Source organism: Phalaenopsis equestris, unplaced genomic scaffold, assembly GCF_001263595.1.
Source record: "Phalaenopsis equestris unplaced genomic scaffold, ASM126359v1 Scaffold000224, whole genome shotgun sequence".
Lineage (NCBI taxonomy): Eukaryota > Viridiplantae > Streptophyta > Magnoliopsida > Asparagales > Orchidaceae > Phalaenopsis > Phalaenopsis equestris.
Genome location: NW_018164666.1, coordinates 3,217,689 through 3,243,261, shown reverse-complemented (window position 1 = coordinate 3,243,261; position 25,573 = coordinate 3,217,689). Strand labels below are relative to the sequence as shown.

Genomic DNA, 25,573 nt, shown 5'->3' with positions numbered 1-25,573 from the left:
AGGGAGGAAAAACAATGCTGAGGCTTTAGGACAGGGGACTAAGTGTGAAGGAAGGCTTCAATCACGTGAACAGGAGGAACAATAACAATAATTTGCGCGGCCTCGGTAAGGAAGAAGGAAGATTGCCGGGAGAATCAAAAGGAGATAGAGACATAGGGAGCATTTTGAGCATGTAGAGAGGATCGCACACGACAGACACAGAGAAGATTGATTATGATACAGGGAAAAAGCAAGGAATGCGGCGACACTATACAAAGAACACAGTGATCGGTTTGACTGGGACGGAGAAGAAGGAGCGACGGCTTTAAGGCAGAGTGGGCAAATGTTTCTGAGAGAGAAGAATGCAAGATCGATCGAAGTAAACCAAATTTGGGATTTCAATGTCAAGTGATTACAGGTAGAGACGAAGAAATTTTTGTGTGTGATTCCAAGTAGGAAAATCAAGGAAGAGAAGAAGCGTGACTCGATTCACTTCTGCGGTTGGAAGAGGTGAACAACGTAGTCGAACAACAAACAACAGAAGAAAGAAAAGGAAATGGGGTGTGATTTCTTCAATGTAAGTGGGGATGTTGTGTGAAATAGAGAAGAAAATAGCCAATAAGAGCAAGCAACTTATGAATTCTTTTTTTTGTTGTTGTTGTGCGGATTTTGAACAAGAGAACAGTAGCGACAAATAGGGCAAGAACAATTAGAACAAAAATGCTTTTTGAACGAAGGGGGAAGGAATGGAACCAAAAACCGTGCGAATGAGGATGGGGGAGGTTTAGTTCGTGCTTGTAACTGAGAAAGGACGGGAACAGTTATTTCCTTCAAGCGGGTGACTTTGGCAGGAGAGAGAAGTAATTATTTAATTTTTTAATGAATTTAATTTTTATTTTCTGTATTTCACTTTCAGCAGTAAATGCCCGTAAAAAAATATCATTAAGCTTGGGATGTCATGATTCAGAGCGAAGACAGCCGCCACGGAATGCTCAGTAAGCTGTAGAGCAGATACCACACTGAAAATCTAACAGATTTCTGATTTGCAAAACCCAGCTCTTGCTTGAGGATACATTGATAAATAAATAAATAAGAACTTCCTAAGAGAAGAAGCAACACATAAAGAGCATCAGACCTTGAGGGCAAACAAATGATATTACTTTAAGAAGAGCTGTTGGACGTCCCGCATTTCAAATTGAGCTACTTGTAAATTGCATGTCACATCTGACTATATACATTCCACATATTATGCTTCTGATTAAACGGGGCAAATTACCATTACTGATCTCTTCCAAACAATGATTATCCTATAGCATTGAAACCCAAGAGAATGCTAGGTTGAGATGAGTACCAAGGTAAAGAGGATCTTAGAGATAGGAAGTAAAACTGCCGTGTGCATCATTAAAAGAGTAAAACTGAGCCTTTTCTCAGCACCTGGAAGTCACTGTTCATAATTTAGTTGTGGAGAACAAGATTTGACATAAAATTATGTAAGAAATAGTCCTAAAAGCCATCAACATTACATGCTTATAGGTTTAAAGACTGGTGGAATATAACAGAAGACACTAAGCAATTTATACCGTTTCATTCAATATGTCGACTATGAAACTCGCACATGACCATAAGATATAATATGCATGAAAAGCAAAACCAGCATTATCAAAGCGCACAGCACAACGCAATGCACAAGGCTTTATTTGCTTCAAAGCACAAAGCGCAAAACAAAGCGGCGCTTTGATTAACCAAAACACTAATAAGTTATATAAAACTATTAATGTATAAATTCAATCATCAACAATTAAAAAAAATAAAATATGATGTAAAAGTTGATATAAAATAAAAATGAATGTGGCACAATACATAACTTGAAGCAAACATGGAGGCAGAACCTACAAATTTAAATTTCGAACAAGTTCTAATAGTTGTTGCAATAGTTAAAAACTTAAAAATTACTAAAAAAGACCTGTAAATTAAGTTCAGCGAAGCAGGCGTCATTGGCTTCGCTTTGCTTTGCTCGTGAAGTGCGCTTCGAAGCGCACTTTTAAAAACATTGAGCTAAACTACTAACACTACACACATTAGTGAAGCACATAATATGCTCCATATGATGTTTCCAAATATAAAAGGAACTAAATTTACTGTGAAAATTATTTGAGGAAGTGGGTGGGTAGGCGAGTGTTGAGATATAAATTTCATACAAGGGAAAAAAAGGATTTGTAAAGACGGCTTACCTAATAAACTCGTATCAAGCTCTCGTATCAATGCATAGGTTCGCTGGAGCATGGCAGGCAAAGATTCCAGACCTGAAGGAAAACTGTTAGCCATACTAACACTGTGCTTAAAAGAAAAAAAAAAAGAAGCTCCAAGCCAACTGATGCTAGAAATCAGCCATGCATCAAGCCATTTACAAAAATATATCACAACACAGCTCATATGGCTCCAGGGATAGTATATTAACGGGAGCATTTACATACCTACCAGCCAATTCCTATGTATTTACATATTTAACACCTAAACTCTAATTTTTACATTTAGACCACCCAATTCATTCATATCACATAAAACATACCACTATCTTAACTTTTAAAATGTGAAATACACTTTTTTATGCATAGCTAAGATGGCACATATGCAAAAATTGAAGTTTATGTGTCAGATATGTAAATACATAAGAATTAAGTCGTATGTAAGTAAATCTTCCTATATTAAATAATAGGAACACAATTTTTGTTAGGTAAATTAGTTTTCTAGTTACCTTGTCCCAATTTACATCAATTTGAAAGAAAGCTACTTGATCATAAGCACTTGATAATGGTGCCGAGGTCTGGTAAGTCATTGAGCATACTGGTCGCTAATTATTTTCAAAGCTTAATACGTACATAGTCATGATCAAGTAATCTGGACTAAGATATTCTTTCATTAATTATTTAATTTATTTTTAGTAATTATAAGACGGTTTTATAACAATTATTTTCATGGTAAGGGCTCTATAACTCAGTGTACTTGCAAACTATCCTTTAAAATAGCCTCACCCAGATTGGTTTAAGAGACTTCTGATTAGTTATTTTTCCACTTATATTCCTGAGAATTTTTTTACTCAGCCGCCTTCTTTAGCATGGCATTCTGTCTCCTAAGCCTGCTCAGAAGTGCGTACCTTCTCTCTATGTAAATTCCTCTCACATTTTAAAACGGGTTTCCTTCGTCTTATGCATTTCATTGAGATTAAGGTATTTTATGGCATGATATTCTTGAGATATTGCTTCACATTCTCTTTCGTGATCTTATTGACCACCCCTATCTTCCAGTTTATTCAAGGAAAAACTGCACTAACCTCCACCCCTCTCCACTCGTCCACAATGACGCAGAGCTGAGCTTATCCCCATTTATTGGTTTCCTCGGACCGCTATAAGAGCTTAAATACCTGTCTATTGATTTTCAGTTTGTTTTTTTACAACAATAATTAATGCAAGCCGTGAGTATAAACAGTACAAAAAAAAATGTAGCTTTGGTTGGTAATTCTAAAACAAAACAGGAGTTTCACCCTGTTTTTCCTGGGCCATTTCCTGTATCTTTGGATAAGTTTGGTTCAGGTGATTGATTGAGTTGCGGAAACTCTCTGGTTTTGCCATCTCATTAGTTGGTTTGATGCAGTGTCACACAGCCGATCTAACCAACATCTCCTCTAAAAAGCATTAAATTGTAAACCAAAACCACATCCCCGCAAAAAAAGCATCACCAATTTCAACTTAACACCAAAACACAACTACAGGTGATCAAAAACCACCCTCCACTTATTTAAACCAGCAGTTTTTAGCTACCCTAACTCATATTCAATCTCACAATTGCCTACATAACCATAAGTACCACCACCCTCCTAATAAGTTCGCCGGAACTCTTCTTTATAAATGCCCATCGTATGTGTAATTTCCATAAATTATCCAGAAACAATCAGTTAAAACTCAACCCTACATATTGTCGCCTTGCTTTCATGTTATCTTTTTCAGCTCAACTAAGCCGAGTTGATTATTGACTAAAATCTCCATAATATTCTCTTATTACATAGTTTAAACTCACTTCAATTTCCTAACTACAAATTATTTCAAATCTAGTCCTATGTATGTGCAGCATATTTGGCCTAGTACTTGGGTGCTTTGTCTCCTACTAGAAAATCTTGAGTTGGCCAAGCAAATACGAATATTTATATGGGTTTAAAAAAAATCTAGTCCTATTTATTATTGCAATTTATAAATATCATATAATGAAGTAGCACACTTTTAATAATTGTTAGAATCATTTTCATCATCAATATAATAGAATCTAAGAAGTTATGGGACTAAAACTAGCATATGCCAATACCAAAGTAACAAAATGGCATACCAATCCACAATGTCAACCTTCTCATAAAACAAAGCAAGGCAACAGTCTTGTAGTGTTGCCCTGATACCATAACATCAAGCTAACGGTATTGCTTTTAATGGAGCAGGGCAAACTTGCTCTTCTCTGAATCAGTGTAGTGGCCGTGGCTCAACTAAGATGGTAAGCAAAGAAATAAATGTGGGCAACATTTTTGGGCTTGAGATCATAATTTAACGAATGATATTTGGGTTTCACACGCTAAAATGAGTCACAAGAAAATTATAATATCTACAATGGCTTTAAAAAGTTATTTTTTCCTCACAATAGTTTTTTGTAGAAAATAAATAATAGAGAAAAAGAAAATAAAACAATGGAGGAAAATCTCTCAAGACTTTTTATAGTTTTTTCTTTGAACAAGAGGGGAGGTATATATACATTTTCAAGAGGCATTACCAAAATTGGGGGGAAAATATAAGGTGGCCGATAAGCCTATAAGGAAGCACATGAATCGCAATCCAATGGCCATAAGGAAATTGATCCGACAATACAAGGTCTTGACCGCGTGCTTTAAGTTTTATATTATGATTGGAGAGTGTGTGGGCCCTATTGTAGCACACATTACTATAGCATGTTACTATGTGTGATACGGTAGCATAATATTATAGTAGTAATCCAACATACTCTCAAACTAAAATGTAGATATCTACCATTCCAAATTTGCCAAAAAAAATTTAAACGTTTGGTTGCGGTCTTTTGGTGAATATGTGGCCAACTAATTCCCTATAAACAAATGTTTCTTAATATGAAGAGTCTATCAACTTCAACATGCTTTTATAAAGTGGCTATTAACCTCAAAATGCTTGGTACAATCATGTTGTTCTGGATTGTGTGCAATATTAATGACCGATTTATTATAAAAATATTTTTTAAAAGCTTTTTCCACTTAATTTGTAAATCTTCTAATATGATTTGGTTCCATAGAAGCTCACAGATTCCTTTTGAGTAATGGTACTGAACTCAGCTTCAACACTTACTCATGAAACCTCATGTCATTTCTCTATTCTCCAAGTTATGAGACTTTCTCCTAGAAATATGGATAACCTTTAAGTGGATTTTGTATCCATCGATATTGCAACATGGTTCGCATCTATAAATATTTTAATTCTTAAAGTATTATACTATTTTGTATAGAATTCATTTTCCTAAATTTGATTTAAGGTATCTGAGAATGGAATAGGCGGCTTGAATATGTGATTATTTAGATTTGTGCATGAATTGACCGACTAGCTTTAATGTGAATGTGATGTCAAAATAAGTGATGGATTAGTTTTTTCTACTAATCTTTGATATCATCTTGTATGGACATCAATTCATTATTTATCAAAATCTAATTTTTATCTTGGTTTAGTTGGAGTTTCACACAACTTGCATTACATCATCATGATTTTTTTCAACATATCCATAACATATTTCTGTTGAGTTAGCATTGTCCATTAAATTAAGTCACATTTATTCCAAAAAATTATGCAAGTTTTTTAGCTCTTTAATTTTGAACTATTCAACAAATCTTTTCTTAATAACTTCTTTCTCTTGATTGTCATGCACTATAACAATTGTATCGTCAATGTATGCAATCAAAGTGAATATTTTATCATTAGTAAAATATTTTATGAAAAGAATATAATCTCTTTAGCTTTATTTGTATTTAGCTCCTTCCATAAATCTTGTAAATCTATAAAATTGGCTCTTGATGATTATTTTTGTCCATATAAGGTCTTTTTCAATATGCATACCTATATTTTTTAGGAAAGCACTTTTTATATTATATCATTGTACAGCTCACGCAAAATTTGTTGCTAATGATTTTAGAATATGAATAATATTCATTTTTGTAATACAAATGTTTTCTGATAATCAATACCATATAATTGAATATAACGTTTTACCTATGATTTGTATTTAATCATGAAAATTCATTTGCATCATACGAAATTCTTATCATCGGGTAATTCAATGATCTCCCATAAATGATTTTTTCAAGGCATTCATCTCTTCTTTCATAGCCTCGTTCCAATTTTTTTTCTTTTAAGTGCCTGAAATTGTTTTTGGAATTTTAAATTGGGTTGGTGTTGATGTTTTTAGAAACACTTTATGAGCGAGAGAAATTTATAGAAAGAGGTGTACTAGAAGATAAGGAGTAAGACGGGGTTGATGATCATATAGGGAAGCACAAAGATTGTGATCCAAGGGTCAAAGAAATTAATCCAATGGCAGAAGGCATTGATCTTTGTGTTTTAAGTTTTTCACTATTATTGGAGAGTAAATGGGCCCTACCATAGCATGTTACGATAGCACAATACTCTAGCATGGTACTATAAAAGTAATTCATTTTTACAACTACTTTTACAAACAACCATAGGCGCCTCAAAAATGCCATGATATGATAAGTGCTTTCTACAACATCTTCCATGCTTTAAAACACAAATTAAGAAAAAACTTCTTAAAACTACTTTTATAATAGAGAATTAAACACACAAAAGCGTTTCTGCCCGCACTCATAATCAACCAAATCAAGTTTATCTCCAACCATTAATGTTAAATAAACAAAGAGTATCATTCCTAAGCAGAAGTTTACATGATTGATAATCGAGTTGATTGTTCTCCTCAACAAAATACTTTGAATTGGTTTTCCTAATTGCTGAAATGCGAGCCTAAAGAAACTCTCATGAAATGACCCTCGACAGCCACTTGGGAAATGATTGCAACAGTTACGCCTCAAGATAAAATTGAAAAGAAAGTTGGATAAGCTGCAAAGATAAACTTTTCAAACAGATTTGACTCTAGCACCATAAAATGATCACAAATCATATTCTTCTTCATGAAATAAAGGCAATTGGTTTCATAAAATCTAAATTATGATCACAAATATACCCTCCCATCCTTAAATTAAAATATCCTGTATTTTTATTGAATAGATACAAGTTGAAATTCAATCTCTTAAATTCTCCTTCTCTTTTGAATGAAAATTAAAAAAAAAAAAATGCATGGAAAACATATCGCTTCTGTGTAAAAATAAATAACATAACAGTCAATCTTCAAACCCAAAGCTTGCTTTACAAATGCAAAGCTTGAAATCCATGCAAATTGCTGCTCAAAATGTACGAATTGTTCACACAAGATATCCAAGTTCTTACAAATGTTGTTATATGCATTCGGATGGCACTTGCAAAGAAGCTCAAAAAGCCAAACTTAATCTTAATATGAAAACATATTCTTTAATTAAATTGTCTCCATCTATTTATGAAAAAAAAAAATTTCTAATGTAAAATCTTAATTAACAACATAAAGAGTGAACATCGCCCCGTTCAAACTGACTCCAACTCTAAGATTTAATGAAAAACAACAAGTCAACTCATCCAAAATTGAACCTTAAGCTCAAACATATAACTTCGATCCCCTCCTATCGAGAATTCATATTTTTTATAAAAAAATACATATTTAGCCCACTGCAGATCACGTAATCTCATGAACACATGCCAAACATAAACAAAAATCATATTACGCCAAAACCCATGCAAGGAAATCCAGTGCAAAATCCCAAAAATATAAAAAGAAAAAGAAAACTATCATTCAGTAAAACATAGGAGTGCAAAAACAAAAAGAGCCATAGCAGGTTTCTTACTGGCTTGATAATCCTCAAGGAAGCCCATTAGCCTCTATTTTATCACCTCCAACCCTAGAGTTTTGCAAGTTCTAGACAGGGTAAAGTAGGAGCTTGATTGTTCCTCCCCACGTTCAAAAAAAGCCTTACACCCTCGAGAAGCTTAATCTCAACCCTACCACATTATTTGAGAGTCAATATCAAGTAAAGCAGCTTTGTACTATAAAACAAGAAAAATCACCATGTGTAATAATATAATAATATAATAATAAGAGATTTGAAATATTAAATATTCAACAAAGAGAAAAGAACATGCAGAGAAATGCATTGAAATAAGCACCAAATACAAATAAGTGTATAAAGAAACAACTAAAAGACATAATTAATACCATTTCAAGATGTGATCTGAAGCCAACAATATTTCTCCAGTAAAAAATGGTCCACAAATCAAAAGACAGATCTACATTAATATCAAGGGGTATGCTTGTATGGCAACTCTAGCTTGCTAAGGCACAAGCATGTAAAATGATAAAGAAATATAACACAAATGTCAACGGACTACTTAAAATTGCTAAAACAGAAAAAATCATTTTGTTATTGCTAAGCATTTGACCGATACTGAAATAAACTAAATATAACAAAGATAACTTGCAATCAAGTTCATAATTCAAAAAAACAATGAGCATCAATTCCATAATCATATATAGACTACCAATATTACTACTAGAAAAGGTCGTTTGTGATTATACACAAAGAAAATCTAAACCTTTAATTTTGATAATAAAACTAAAGTATGTGGTTATCACACACAGTGGATATCGGGTTCTACCGCATTAACACAGCACAGAAAAGCTCATCTTCTTATTATCATGATGAATTAAGACCATTCATAATATTCAGCTATGATTAACGGCGAGGAGAGGTTATTACTGTAAGGATTTGATTTGAACCATGAGTTGAAAGATTATCTAGATCTCTAATAACAACATTTTGTTGTTACAGTGGAGAGGTCAAGCTAGCACCTACTACTGTTATTGTCTTCATAAATTATTCACTTCAGCATAAAGTGAATCCAAATAGCATATTCTAGAAGTAAGACTAGAGCACACAATAGCATACTCTTAATCACTTCGTCTGGGGCAAACAAAAGTATAACAAAAAGCAATGAGTTCCTACATGTAGAGTTCAAAAACACATTTATCATACTTACCAATAAATGAAAATCGATCAAATGGTCCATGTTACTTCCAATTATGCAACAAATGACAAAATTTCTAAAGTGAATAATCAAATGAATGTTACTAAAGGTTCAAATCTTTCAGCATATAGTTCATAACTTTATGTATGTACTTTACTGAAATCTATACCCCCAATTTTTCACACCTTTAAGCAATAAGAAAAATTAGAAAATATTAAAATATGCATTAAATCAGATAAATTTGGGCAAATAAAAAAATAATTATTTAAGAAAATTTAATGCTTATTTCAATATCTTTCAATAGCTTTGTTGCTTATTTCAATAAAAATATGCATTGAATAAAAAAAAAGTAGAAGAAAACAATGAACAATTAGACGTATCAGCACAACAGACAATCAAAAGGTGATCCTATTTGAGAATGGAAGTAAATGTATCATAAAGATTTACTACAAGTTTATAAAATTCAATGATCTTCATTCAGAAAAGCTATAGAAAAGCATTGATTGTTAAAAACAGTAATAATATCTCTGACTGTTTAAATAATACATTATTATTGAAATATCATCTAAGTTTAGACAATTATTTGCTAATTTCTTATTTATTGCGAGCATACAGATGTCAGTCAGTTACGAGATAATAATTTTAATAATTTATCTCAAGATTTCAGAAAAACGCTTATTCAGTATGAATAATTATATATCAAAAAATTATAATCTCGTATTAATTTATTTACTCAAAAATGAGAATTCATAAGAGAATTAGACCTTCCAAAAATGCTTCAAAATCAACAGGATTTGGTACATACTAAAGATGACGTTGAAAAAATTAAATAACTAAGGAATTATATGCTGTTTCTCTTATTGGAGATATCAACGCAGAAATACCAAATACACATACTATTATCAATTAAAACTGAATGGATATAGCATCAACAACAACTACATCAGTAGTATCAGCTTAAATCATGTGTAAAAGACAAACAACACATTCGAGATTCAAATTATCAATACATATAATGGGAACAAGCATGTGTGCAATTACCGAGCAAAGTTATTTTTTAAACCAATAATAAAAATAAATCTTATAATTGGGATGAAACACCAAAATCAAATAAAAAAAACCTTTAGACAGAACTCTGAATAAATTATAAACTTCAATAATTTTGACGGAAAAGTAATTATATTCAGAAGGGACTTTCAATAAGTATTCATGGTAGAACAAATTGTAACAAGAATAAAAACTATCAACAGCGGTAGTTTTCTATCATATTTATAGCGTAAAATGAATTTTTTTAAGAAAACTATGAGAGTAAAATCAGATCAATTATTTTAAAAATTTGTATTTAAAATTGAAGTTTAAAATGAGCCAAAAATAAAAAATGAATCAGCAATTATTCCGAAAGAGATGATAATTAAGTATGAAAAAGATAATTCTTTATAAACTTTCTTAATGAATGAAACATTCTCTTATCAACATCATGACATTTTCTCTTTTTAAGATATTCCATAAAATTTTTTCCTACAACGACAATGAGTTTGTTGATAATTTCACTCAAAATCAGATAAATTGTTTCTATAAGTTAACGAGACATTCTATAATTTTGATAATAGTATCAAAAACAATTTTAATAATTATCAAAAAAAAAATTCTCAAATCACCGGAACCAAATGGCTTCTCCTCAAAACTTGTTTTAGAAAAAAAACGTCTAATTATGTTATTAAGGAATTTAAATTTTCAAAAGATTTACGTATTAAAGTAAAACAATTTGTAAAAAAATTAAAATTAATATATTCCTTGCAGAAATATCCCTCGATCCATCTCCATGAAAAACCATCTTGATACCTAAAAGGCTAAAATACCACCAGGTCCAAGCAATGATGTACCTTCCATTCAAACTTAAGAGAATTGCGCCTAAGTTTGAAACAGCTTTTAGTTTTAGCTATAAATGGATCTAAATATTAAATAGATTAATTAATGATACAAGAATTGAAGTTTACTTAATTTGCATTTTAATCGTGTGCTTACTGATTTTTTAAATCTCAATAATAGTTACATGATGCACTTGCAATTAAAACAGAATACATAATAACCAAGGAATGTCCATCAATGGATATATGCCTATATCATAAAGTCAGGTATCGATCTCCCATGGTACCCAAAATCTAAGAAAGTCACCACATAGCAAAGTTTGTCACCTAAAATCTATGGAAGTCTTCACCTAGCAAGGTTTGTCAACCAATCTCATGGGAGTCATCATTTTAAATATCAAATAAGTGTTCAATCTAGCCAAAAGTATATGAATTCTTAAGTGGTGTTTGGTTGCAACTTTGTTTCACATTAAATAGGATTTATCAAATTTGATAAATCCAGATTTATCAGGTAGACGCTGCAACAGAAGAGCTCGCGAGAGTGCGGAATATATCTAGCTTGCAATCAAATTTACTAAATCTGGAATACTTCATAAAAATGATGGAACAGTGGAAGAGAATGACGGAACACAAGAAAATTGGATTTAATGCAGCAAACACCCATTGTAAAGAAAGACATATTCAACTTCGAACACCTAACATGAAGTGCAACGCTAAGACTCAACACTCCTCTAAGATCCACTGAAAATCTAACAACTGAGGATTGAGGAGCAACCCAACAAGTAAAAATAAAATACACATCCATACATGCATTTATCTAAAATTTCATGATCAAATAATTTAGTGTCAGATTATGAGTCAATTTATTTATTATTAAAAAAGAAAATAATATTAAATAAACTAATAACATTAACATATAAAAATTAAATAACAAAAAATTATTTAACATAGAATGTAAAATAATTTATTTTTAATAATTTAAAATTTAAATTTTGAATTTAAAAAATTTTGACTATATTTATATTAATTATTTTTTAAATGAATCGGGAACAAGGGCTAACTTGTTTCGCACTCAGCTCAAGGAGAAAATATTCTGTGGGGTTTGGATGCATTTTTGTGTCCAAACATCAATAAGGCATCACCACCAATCAATGCTCGAACCCACCACCCTCTTTATTAAAAAAAATGGGCCAAAAAGAGCCATTTTGAAAGAAAATGAACCTGACCTGAATGATGCCTTAAATATTACAAAAAAAAAAAAAAAAAAAAAAACCGCAACCTACTCAATCCCGTGTAACCGCGTCATGTCACTCCGCATTGTTTAAAGTTTTCATTTTGCTCAAGTCGGCGTCGTGTCTCATTAGATCTCATATTCTGCTTGTGAGGTTCGACGGTGTGTCACCAGCGCAGGGGAAGAGTTTCATCGAGGAAAATTTGACGGTGTGACGCCGACACAGGGGAAGAGATTCAGCGAGGAGAGAACCAGAGTCCCCGCACCGTAGAAGGTAATGGTACCTCTCGATTTCGAGTAACTCTTCCATCTGCGTCGTTGAGCACCTATTAAATTTATTTAGGGTTATTTTAAGGATTTAGGGTGATACGATAAAAGCAAATGAAAGTAAAAGAGGGTAAAATCAATGGCAGAGGAGTTTCGAGGTAAAAATGTCATTTTCAAACAGTGTATAATTGTTTAGATGTATAAATCAACATTTATTGCGAAAAATATTTCTCAAGCACAATTTTTTTGGCATCAATTATTCACTGTATAGTTTCACATACTGGAAAAAAAATGTGCTTAATTTGACAAGAAAATTTTGTTCAATGTATGAAGAAAGATAGTATATAACCCGAATAGCACTTCAATGCCACTCTAACACAACTCAACAGCATAACTAATCCATTTGAATACTCCTTGAATATTGACCCAATACCACCTCAAAACCACTTTTATATCATCCCATAGATGTCACACCAATACCAGACCTAATATCACTACCAATCCACTTCAATACTATATGAATATTGCTCCAATATCACCTCATTAACATTTCAAAACCACCCCAATACAACTTCAATATCATCTCAATATCACCCCAATGTCACTCCAATACCACAAACATTGATCCACCTTCAAAACCTCAACAAGACCAAACCAATACAACCCCAATACCGCAAACATTAATTTACCCCCAAAACCTCAACATGACCTACCAATAAGACCTTAATACCACCCAAGTATCACAAACATTGATCCACCTCTAGAATCTCAAAAAAACAAAACCAATGTCAGCCCAATACCACCTCAATACCACTCCAATACCGCAAACATTGATCCACCTCCAATATCTCAACAAGATCAAACCAATATCACCCAAATATCATTTCAATAATACAAATATTGATTCACCCTCAAAACATCAAAAAGGCCAAACCAATACCACCCTAACACTACTAATATTATACCACCAATAAATTTATACATCATTTGTGTGCATTGGCTTATATATATTGATTTTTCATGTGATATTAAAAATTTGAATGTTACGTGTCTTATTTATATTTACTTTACACTACTCTCTTTTAGCAAAATTATTTCGAACTTATTTTGTTTCCTTAAATTTTTTTCAATGATTTAAGTGCAAGGATGCTTACATATAAGTGCATGCATTCCGTTGTAAGAGTAATATGTGACCACATACGTAAAAGCTTGACTGATGAAACTGTAATCATTTTGTGGGATCTTAATTTATTTCAATTCTTTGAGATGCCTCCTTACCAACAAAAAAGTACGCTGGCCATGTAAATTCTAAAATATTGAAATGTTGATGAGAATGACTTCAAGATTGGTGGAAAATTCTTGGTTGCCCTGATAACAGGAATGTCCAATAGAGAAGAAATCATAATTTGGGAGAAGTGCGTACCATCAAACAACACTTCATTACAAATAAAGAACGATCTCATGAATATTGTTACAGGAGAGTATTTCAGTCTTGTTGTTGAGTTGATTATTAAGTTTTTTTTCTATTGAACTTAATTTTTTCCTCATGCAACTATAACGTGTTGAGCGAACTGTACAAGTTTGTTGAACATGTGCATAATTTTTCTTATTCTAATTGATCAAATGTATATGTGATTATCTTGTTGAGTAAATTAACATTATTGCTTGAAAAACAAGGCGGTAAAAAACGCTTGGCTACATGAACCGATTTGTTGTATTGCTGGCAGTGAGCATTTTATATGCATAAAGACACTTAACTTCTTTTTTCATTCACTAATATTTTTTTCTCTCATTTCAGATATAGTTTTATTAGCACACACATGTAATCGTACTAATATACATGACGTTTGACAACAAATGTTGAGATAACCGAAAAGTGAGAATTTGTGCAATCAACCATGTGATTCTTTATTGTCTAAGATGTGTTTTAAACAAGCATGTTTAATTACTAATTATTTATAATTACTACAGGACATTATATTTTGCACATGCAAATATGTAATATGAGAATCGACTTTTTCTTTATTCTTTTTGCAGGTTTTTTATTCCTCTAAAGACTTAACTGTGAAGGAGCTACAACAACTTGTTTCATTAACATGTGACATCACTTGCAACCCCTCTGAGAAACCTCATTCTCAAATTCACCTTCGAGTCCCACTCATGACAACACTATCAACCCCCCTCCCCCAGGCCGAGAAACCTCGTTGCCAAACTCACTGCAATTATCGATTTCAGTATCTGAGCACATTTCATCCCCACCAAAATCTAAAGCCCAAATAAACATCCAAGAAATTTTGTCTTCAATAAGGAGACATGAAAATTAATTTTCTGAGTTCGAAGCTTCAGTGAATATTAAATCGATTGATCTTCACAGCAGAGCATTAGCTCTTGAGGGAAAATAAAAAGTAAAGTCAGTTTACAAATCCTCTTTAAGAAACCTTATACAACGGGTTAAAACAAGACAAGCCAGAAAAAAACAGGTAGTCTCCCCATTCACTCTATATGAATTCAAGATAAAGGGTTTTGTACGAACTGATATTAAATCACGTGAATAAGAGAACAGTCTTACTATAGTGTTATGAAAGAGGAGTCTGAAGAAATTGAAACAAATTTAGTTGAAACCTTTAAAGAAGAATTTGAAGCATCAGTATTTAAAAAAAATGAAATGATTGACTTGCAGTACTACAAATTAAAAGTATTTATAATATAGTTTATTTAGTGTCCATTATCAATAATATTATATTGTGTTCAATTATAGCTTTTTATTTTAATTTATAGGCTAAAGTTGCGGCAGTTATCATTGATTTTACGAGCATGTGACATTCCTACACATATGTTAAAGTTGATTGACCAATGTTGTGCACGATTCAGGGAAATGTCAGTTTTATTAACTTTTTTTATAAGTTTTAAAAATAAATTAAATTTACTTCGCAAATCTTATATGTGTTGACCATGTAGAGATGATATTATAGCCGATGTCGGCCATATTGTTAATATACGGTCCGACATTGATGAAGTTCTTACAAATAAGTACTTTTGATTTATAGTAGTCCAAGTCAATCCTTTCATTTTTTAAACAAACTCATGCTTGAAATGTCTTTTTATAGGTTTCAACTAAGTCTGTTTCAATTTCTTCAGACTTCGTCTCCTCCTTCATAGCAACAATAGCAAGATTGTTCTCCTCTTCACGTGATTTAATATTGATTCGCACAACAACCCTCATTTTGAATTTATATAGAGTGAATGGGGAGGCTACCTGTTTTTTTCTTTATGACTTTCATTGTTTTATCCCGTTGTACAAAGCTTCTTATAGAGGATTTCTAAACTGATTTTACTTTTTGTTTTCCCTTAAGAGCTAATATTTTACTGTGAGGATCGTCCAATTTACTATTCACTGAAGCTTCAAACGCAAAAAACTTATTTTCATGCCTCATAAAAGATAAAATTTCTTCGTTGTTTACTTGATCATTAGATTTTGGTGAGGATGAAATATGGGCAGATACTAGAATTGAAGGTTGCGGTGATTTTCACAATAGAGTTTCTCGGGCGAGGGGGGGGGGTTCTCGGAGGGGGCTGCGAGTGAAGTCATGTGTTAATGGAGCAAGCAGTTGCAACTTCGCCAAAGTTAAGTCTTTAGTGGAATCAAAAACCTGCAAAAAACAAAGAAAATATTTATTCTTACATTATATGTGCAAAATATAATATCTTGTAGTAATTAAAAATAATTAATAATTAAACATAAATATTCATGACACATATTAAAGAATAAATAATCATATGATTAATTGCACCACTTCCCATTTTCGGTCATCTCAGCATTTGTGGTCGAGCGTTAGGTACGTTGGGTGTAATTACATGTCTGTGATCATAAAACCATATCTGTAATGAGAAGAAAAACCATTAGTTTAAATGAAAAAAGAAACTAAGTGTCTTGAAGCATATACAATGTTCACTGACAACAATGCAACAAATTCGTCATGTAACCAAGTATTTGTTGTCGCCTTATTTTCCAAGCAATAATGTCAATTTGCTCAGCAAGATAGTTACGTATAACACTTGATCAGATGAAATAAGAAAAACTATGCACATCTTCGACAAATATGTATAATCCGCTTAGTACGTTATAGTTGCTCGTGGGAAAAAATAAGTTCAACAAAAAAAATATAATAATCAACTCAGAAATATGACTGAAATACTCCCCCGTAATAATGCTCATTAGGTCGTTCATTATTTGTAATGAAATCATGCTTAACAACATGGACTTGTCACAAATTACAGGTCCCCTCAATTGAGCACTTATATTATCAGGACAACCTTATGAGCAGTGAAGCTCAAGGATTTTCTATCAATCTTGAAGATATTCTCATTAACATCCTAAAATTTTAAAATTGTCAGAGTTTGTGTATTTTCTTGTTAGTAATGAGGCATCTCAAAAAATTGGAATAAATTAAGATCCCGCAAAACGATTACAACTTTATCCTTCGAGTTTCCACGTATGTTGTCACATGTTGCTCTGACAGCGAAAGACCTGCACCTACATGTAAGCATCCTAGCACTTAAATCCCTGCAAAATAATTCAAAGAAGCCAAAATAAGCATGAAATCGTTATGTTAAAACAAAACAATGTAAAGTAAATATAAATAACGCACGTAGCATTCAAATCTTTAATATCACATGAAAAATCAGTACATATAAATCACTGCACACAAATATCGTATAGATTTCCTAGTGGTGCAATGTTGGTAGTATTGAGGTGGTATTGGTTTGGTTTTTGTGAGGTTTTATGAGTGAATCAATATTTGTGGTATTGAAGTAGTATTGGTTTGGTCTTGTTAAGTTGTTGAAGGTAGATCAATGTTTACGGTATTGAAATGGTATTAGGGTGGTATTTGAATGGTATTAATTTGGTATTGTTGAGGTTTTGGAGGTGGATCAATGCTTGTGGTATTGGAGTGATATTTGAGTGATATTGGGGTAGTATTTGGGTGATACTGAAATAATATTGGAGTGGTGTTGAAGTGCTATTGAGATAGTATTGGAGTAATATTCATATAGTATTGAATTAGATTAATAATGATGTCAGGTGTGATATTGGTGTGACATTTAAGGTGATATTGGAGTGGCTTTGAGGTGTCATTGGGATAATATTCAAGTAGTATTTTAATGGATTAATAATGATGTTGAATTGTTGTGTTGAGGTGGTATTGAAATGATGTTTGGATATTCTCTTGTCTTTTCTCAAACATTGAACAAAATCTTCTTGTCAAATAAAACACATTTTTTTTCAATAATAAATCTATGAATATATATCACAAACTTAATGTATGAAACAACAAAATGAAAAATTGATGCCAAAAAATGTGTTTGAGAAATATTTTCTGTAATAATGGATAATTCATACATCTAAACAATTATACACTGATTGAGAATGACATTTACCTCGAAACTCCTACGCCTTTGCTTTTGCACTCTTCACTTATATTTGCTCCTACGGTATCACCCAAAATCTCTAAAATAACCCTAAATAATTTTAATAGGTGCTTGGCGACGCAGAGAGAAGAATTACCCAAAATCGAGAGGCATCATTACCTTCTACGGCGCGACGGCTCTGATTATCTACAGGTTGAATATCTTCCCCTGAGCCGGAAAAGACACCGTTGAACCTCGTGAGGAGAATGGGAGACCTAATGAGGCACGACACAAGCTCGAGCAGAACAAAAACCCTAACAATGTAGAGTGGCACGACGCAGCCATGCAGGATTGAATAGGCAGCCGGTTTTTTTCCACCTAAAAAAAAATTAAAGTGGAACCGCGAAGGTTATTGGAGTAGAACGACGTATGTTATTTGAGAGGGTTATTGGGGGTTATTGAGGAGTTATTGGGTCATTAACTCCAATAACGTCCCAATAACTCCTCAATTACTCCTAAATAACCTTCGTGGTTCCACTCCAATAACCTCTCAATAACATTCGTGGTTCCACTCCAATAACCTCTCAATAACTTCCGCGGTTCTATTTCAATAACCTCATGCATTAACGTCACAATAACCTCCGCGATTTCACGTCAATAACCCCACAATAACCTCCACGTAGCGGCATATTGCTAGAAATCCGCATGCAGAACTACATCAGGACTCCGTACGGAAAATTTTCTCCTCTTTCAGGTAGGGTTTGCTTTCATTCAAAATGACGCTTTTTGACCATTTCTTTTTTTAATAAAAGGGGTCGGCCTGAGCATTGACGGTGACGATGTCATATTGGCGTCCTGACACAAAACTACGTCCGGACACCACAAAGAATATTTTCTGCAGCTCAAGAGCCGAGCCAACACAAGCCGGCACAAGAGTAAGCTAGGTGCAATGGGAAGAAGAAGATGGCTTCCGCAAACGCGAGGTAGAAGGCGGTGTGGAAAACCCTACTCTCAGTACAGCAGGCTAGTCGGAGGGGTCAGTTTCAGCTTTCGGGAGCATGTAATTTTGCTGATTCTTAATTAGGGACTGTTTGGTAGCAGGATTTAAGCAAAATATAACCTAAATCCTTTCAAACAATAAAAAAAAATTACATCTTTAAAAATCCTACAGGTTCTTAAATCCCGTTTTGCTTTAAATCCAGGATTTAATAAATCCAATTCGAAGAGGGATTTACGGGATTTAGAGAAGCTGAAGCGAGCGAAGGCGAGCGGGAGGCAGAGCGAGGAAGAGAAGAGTTACCTTCCTCGAGGGTTTCGGGTAGGAGCCGAGCGGAAGAAGGAGAGAGATCTTTTCACGCCGCAAGCCCGTCGTTTTTTTCTGGGCTGTTACAGTAAGTTTATATGGAAATATGTGTTTTGCCCATATAACCTATATATAATCTGTAATCCCTGAATAAGTCAGCATTATAAAATTATATATTAGCCCCTCATCATTAATTTATAAAAAAATTTTTTTTGGTAATTTCAGAACTATTTGCATATAATAAGACCCGGGTCGATTTGATAGATGAGGGTTGTCGACCGTCTGACAAGTCCTAACTCGATTGATATCTAGTCTAAAAGAGTGATCTCCTTCGATCGTTCTGAAAGTTAATTATTAGTCAGGGGGAGTTCCTCCTGACGTCGTTTGTCGATCTTACGAACAAGATGCTTCTCTAGCCAATATTCATTAAAAAACGATCGTCGTTCACCTACTTTGAGATTTATGTTGACATATTTTTATATGTACAAATTAATATATTATTCTATTAACTAAAATTAGATAATTTTTTATATGATTGTTTACTAAAATTTTAATAAATATTTATATTAAAATCTAATTATTTTCATAACTAAATAATTGTTAATTAAAGAATGATGATTTATTAATTAATATATTTTGTCTTATAAAAGTATTTTAATGACTAATTAGTTCAATAAACTCTTATTTATTAATTAGTATAATTATAATACAAACATTAAATAAAATATAATTATACTTAATAATTAAATCATTAAAATGCAATATTAAACTCATAATTCAACTAAATATTTAAATATTAAAATAAGTTATCAAATAACTTTATGGGATTTAACTAAATGTACCATCTGTCCTGCAAAAAAAAAAAAAAAGATTTACTAATTTCTGATTTTTAAAATTTAATAAATACTAGAGTTAAATTTTAGTTAATTTAACTACTTTCACAAGGATAATAAAATCTAACACATTCAAGCACCCATCGATGTAGTATTTTTTTCTAGGTTGCATTGTTTTTGCATTTAAACAACATACTATGTTTTTAGGGATGTGGGACTAAAACATTTACATTTAAAGTCATATTAATTTTTTTCATGTATTGACCTAAAGTCAAAATAAATTTTAATAGTTTTGAAATTTATTTTGGCTAAAATTTAATTGAGACATTCAAACCAAAAGAAGAAATTATCATGACTTTATTTTAATAAGTGTACATTATAATAGTTTAGCAATTTTTTTATATAATATACTCTATTTAATAAGAAAAAATAGAGAATTTGTTATTTTAAAAAATAATTATTATACATTAAAAGTTAATTTATGACACTAAATTTTTTTTTTGACAATACCTTAATATTATAAACTAATTTATAAAAATTCATATTTTATTTAAAATAATAATAATAATAATATAATTTTAATATAATCCGATATGGACTTAAATATGAAAATTTAAACCTTAGTTATATAAATGCATAATGATTAGGTTACATGCTTCAATGCATGTACCTAACCCAAAATTTTTCTGCCTCCGCATGCATATAATCATGATTCACAGTAAGGCTAAAATTCTCTGAATTAGTTGTCTTGATTCTAATTTAAGAGAGTTTTAATTGTGATTCAATCAAATTATTCTAACGTTAAAATTAATCAAATCGTAAGATGGCATGCATGTAAATACCAACCAAACTTACATATCTCACCAAAAATAGCACCATTATAACTATTGAAAAGTAAACCACACTTTGTCATGCTTATGTAAGATGGCAAGCATGTACAAATTAAAGTTTAGATATTAGATATGTAAATACATAGGAATTGGGTAGTATGCATGTAAAAATAAATAAAAACTTGAAACGGACCGCAGCAAAAGCTATCGCCCCTTCCTCTTCCCCTTTCCCTTCCTCTTCTTCCCCTTTCCTTTCTTCCGCTTTCCAATCTTCTTAACGAAGCCTTCGTCCCCTTTCACAGACTTGGGCTCCACCAGATGCTTCACATTCAATACACCCTTGCTAAAGTAGCCTTCAGTTGCCTTCAAAACCTTCTCTTCCGGCAGGCGTTTCTCCACTCTACTGTTACTCCTGCGCTTAGTGAATACTCCAAGAAGTTTTTCCTGGAAACATGAAAAGGCAGAATCTCCAGTGAGGCTGCAAAGAAAGAATGAGAAGGGAAAATAGTTATATTATGAGGTTAATATCACCTCCTCCATCTTCTTCTCCTCCCTCCTCCTGGTGTTTTTCATCATTGGTTTTGCAACACTGAGAGGCATCCTGTGGCTTTTGGTTGGCTTCCCACCCAAAGCAACCACATTCTTGTTTTCCAGCTTCTTCTTTTCTTTCCAGGTCATGGCTGAGGAGCCCAAGTGCTCAATATCTTTAAACATTTTTCTTATATCCAAACTCTCATCTTCAAGTTCTGAGTTTCTTGGTAATTCGGATTAAGGAGGAAGATTAAAGCAAATTAGACAAAAGAGGGGCTTGAAGTTTGCATGATGATAAAAGGCGGCTTTGAAGGACTCCCACCTTCCCACCCAAAGCAACCACATTCTTGTTTTCCAGCTTCTTCTTTTCTTTCCAGGTCATGGCTGAGGAGCCTAAATATTGAGTTGTAGACATTCACTCATAAATTAAGATGAAAAAATATGGCAAAAGATAAAAAAGGGGGCAAAAAGACTGCAAAAAAATAATTTAAAAAATTAAGCTCGTTTAAGAATTTGAGGCGAAAAATAAATTACTCTCAATATGTAATGTCCTTGATAAACGACAAGGCCTAAAAAACTTCAAAGATTATTGGTTCTTAGTCTCGCTGCATTCCATTCCATTTTCATTATTTCCACATTTATCGATTCCACCAACTATTTGAATCCAGAAGCCTTCATAAAAGTTATCTCGCATCAAGTGTGCATGAGAGCAAAACTTCCTATATAAATGGTATTTGATTTTAATAAACTCTAATCATAAGTAGATTATCTGACAAGGAACGACAATACAAATAGGAGTACTCGGCAGACTGAACTGGGAACCGGTTGCCTAGCTTGTCCAAATTAATTAAATTTATAAGATGTTTATCAAACTAACTAAAGATTAATACTGCTGAATACAATCCGGTTCAGGTGGCTGAACCGAGCCATATCTCTACTTATACTGGCAGATAATTAAAATAAGATAAAACAGTATTAAGGATGCTATAACGTTTAAATAAAATAGTAGTAAAAAGTTATTCTTAAAATGTTTATAGGGAGCTGTAATATTTTTAATAGTAAATAAGACATTATTTGTCAAACTGGTTTGTTAGGCTGGTTCGACTTGTAAAAGATTTCAAAAAATATTGACCAACATTCCCAAGAGATGTCTCTCAGCCACCAATGCCAAAGAGGGAAATGTTTCACCACAATACTTCCAAATTCGATTTAAATCAACATAAAAAATCTTTTTTATATTGCAACATTTAAAAATATTTCATGTATAATTTTAAATTTAAAAATCAAATTTCCCCTAAAGAATGGAGTTTGTTCTGTGTTTCAAGAATAAATTGGGTGCTTGGAAAGTGCGAGCCGACACTTTATTTCAAGGAGAGCGGTATGAGCTGGCTATTTTGATTATAAGTTAGACTTGTTGACTCCTCTTTAGCCACCACCCTTAACTTAAAACCAATAATAGAAGCATATTAATCCCCACATCCTTATGCATGTCCTAACATATACAATAATAAAAGCATACAACAAGTACTCTACAAACAACACATTGCCTAATATCTTGTCTTATTACAACACATACACACACAAACACTATAAAAGAAATATTTATGATAATCGTTTGTTTGCCATAGACCTAATAATAAACTTATGATGCACTACATTACTCTTGTTCATCAAGATATTGCCCTCTTGGACTAACTAAGTCACATAATTTTGTCTGTGTTGCGCAGCTTCCTAAGAGAACCAATCGCAGAAGTGCTCCAACATGATTATAATTAACTTTGAAGTACCACATGAAACTCAGACAAAAGAAGACTTAACGTTTAAAAGTTCTACTTAATTGGACTTAAGGTTCTCTATAGAAAACTTCAAGCAAGCCCTAGTACAACAATGACAAGCAAAAATTAGTGGATATTATCCGAGCAACAAGAGACGGTAAATAAAAAGGTTAATACCATGCATGACAAATTTCTATGCCGTGAAAGCCATCTCTTGAACCTCCATGAGACAATGATGTCTGAAAGAAGCCACCTCTTGATTCTGATTTATTGGGTGAAAGATTTTGTGTTGAGTGTAAAATCACTAATAAGAACAATAGATTAAATAAGGGGAGATTATAAAACCCCTTAAATATAATGAACAAAGCTCTTAAATATTGAGGTGTCTTTGGTATAACAGTTGGAGATTCATCCATAATTTTAATGTTAAGCATGCTTATATAGGAACACTCTTAGGATGGGTGATCTCCTGAGAAATTTCACAGAGAGTAAGACTCTATGAAATTTGTTAACTAAAATCTAGATGAATGGGAGGGAATTTCAGCCATTATAGCTTGCACAAACATGACGGGAGTTCAATAACACTTAATTAGAGCAACCTAAAATACCCAATCAAGCAATCTAAATTATTAATTTTGATCTGTTTAGTCCAACGTGTGGCATGTATTATCAAGATAAACGGTGTCGATAGTGATCAACTGATATAACAAATCAACTAGGTGCAATATAATGGCCAATAAAATTGTCAAAAGCTCAGAAGATACAAAAATATGAAAATTCTTTTAGAAAAAAGAGAGAAGCTTACCCAAGCGCTCAATATCTTTAAACATTTTTCTAATATCCATACTCTCATCTTCAAGTTCTGAGTTTCTTGGTAATTCTGCAGGCATAGTTTTATCATACATATCTGCCACCTTCGATGACTGAAAAAGAGACAAAACGAGTAAGAAGCACACCTTTATTTGAACAATGCAAAAGAGAGACAAGAATGGTCCATTAAGTGCAATAGTCGGCAAACTTAAAAATCATGACTTCAGTAAAATACAAAGATTCTCTTAACTATTGACTTCAAAGACAACAAAAATGACAAAATCAGCAATAACAAAAATACAGTAAATGAAAAAATTCCTATCACCAAGCTCCAAAAATTTAAATAGCACTTTGTTATGCAACTACTAAATGTATAAAACTATCTTTCTTACTGAGTGAAAAATATATCATCTATTTTAATGTGGAATTGGCCACTGTTTTTAGGGTGTAAATTGAAACTAATTTTTCATAATAGGGGGTTTCTTTCACGTAGAGTTCACGCTCATTGTAAAACAAGTACTTTAGACACAAACCACCAATTTTACATTTAGCTTTATCCATCTTCACATGGTCCTCTAATAGTTCATTTGTTTCAGCTTTCCAAACCAGATTATGAAACAAACCGGCTTAATTAGCAGTTTGATTCGTGCAGTTTGATACCGTGGTTCAAACCGCGTTTTGAATTCTAGTTATATCGCAGACCGCGGCTTTGTAGCTGCGTTCCACGTTCCCATCCTAAAAAATTCCACTGTTTCTCTCGCTAACCTCGCGTGCCCTAGCCTTTTCGCGTGAAGCTCTTCATCATCCCCAGCTCTCACCAAGAGCCTTCTTCCATTCGCGTTGCCCTTTCCGCCTCCTTAAGCTTATTTAATAATCTGCTGATAAGCTGATTAATAATAATTTGTTGATATGCTAGGTGTGGAAGCTATTAAAAATTTTTATTTTTTTGGAAAAACCAGACTTCAGCTAGAAAGCTGCCACCGCACCTAGACAGGTGCGGTGTGAAAACGTTGTTTTCAGCATTTTGAAAACGCATTAGCTGCCAAAATGTGGTTTACCCAAACAGATCAGGTGTGTTTTCAAAATGTCACCGCACCAAATAAGCTGCCCCAAACGAACCTTTAGACGACATCTGCTCCCATGGTTTGATTGTATTTTGTCGTTATTGCTCCAACCTTTCTTTGAACGAAAGATTATTCTTCAAAGGAAAGTTTGATAAGGCTGGAATTTGTTTAGGTGCTACTTTTCCTTATTATGGCTTTGATTTGGTTGTGTTCCCATTGATATTTTTTGGGGATTTCTTCATCCTCTCTAGTATGATGCCGAAGCTAGGAGATTCATGGATGTTGGTTTTTGAAAGCTTTGAAATTACTCTATTGTGGGGTAAAAATGCAGCGGAAGTTCGTTTTCTTGATTTTGTAGTGTTATTCTAAAGTTCTATATCGATTTTTGGAAGGAAACGTAGAACTTGAAAGAAGCTAGCGTTCATATTTAGGGTCTGTTTGGGGCAGCTTATAAGTGC

The 25,573-nt window shown here is 32.8% G+C and overlaps 2 protein-coding genes across 8 annotated transcripts in view; both read right to left on the bottom strand.

Moving 5' to 3' along the window:
* Window positions 1-19,359, bottom strand: part of LOC110023390 (PHD finger protein ING1) — a 36,794-nt gene extending 17,435 nt beyond the window's left edge. The window contains exons 1-3 of one of the 2 annotated variants that reach the window (XM_020722790.1): window positions 19,270-19,359; window positions 8,018-8,171; window positions 2,211-2,282 (exon numbers count right to left, since the gene is read on the bottom strand). In XM_020722790.1, coding sequence (XP_020578449.1) covers window positions 2,211-2,282; window positions 8,018-8,045 — 100 coding nt within the window. In that variant the 5' untranslated portion in view covers window positions 8,046-8,171; window positions 19,270-19,359. Of the gene's footprint in view, window positions 1-2,210; window positions 2,283-8,017; window positions 8,172-12,341; window positions 12,745-19,269 lie in introns of those variants that run through there. The other variant, XM_020722792.1, reaches the window with a different exon arrangement.
* A 1,606-nt stretch (window positions 19,360-20,965) lies between these two features.
* The window catches only part of LOC110023352, a 20,134-nt gene continuing 15,526 nt past the window's right edge, over window positions 20,966-25,573 (bottom strand). For 5 of the 6 annotated variants that reach the window (XM_020722724.1, XM_020722723.1, XM_020722722.1 and 2 more), the window contains 3 exons: window positions 24,095-24,164; window positions 21,467-21,672; window positions 20,966-21,379 (listed from right to left, as the gene is read on the bottom strand). In XM_020722724.1, the coding sequence (XP_020578383.1) occupies window positions 21,140-21,379; window positions 21,467-21,672; window positions 24,095-24,164 (516 nt within the window). In that variant the 3' untranslated portion in view covers window positions 20,966-21,139. Of the gene's footprint in view, window positions 21,380-21,466; window positions 21,673-21,788; window positions 21,860-24,046; window positions 24,165-25,573 lie in introns of all 6 variants that reach the window. The other variant, XM_020722721.1, reaches the window with a different exon arrangement.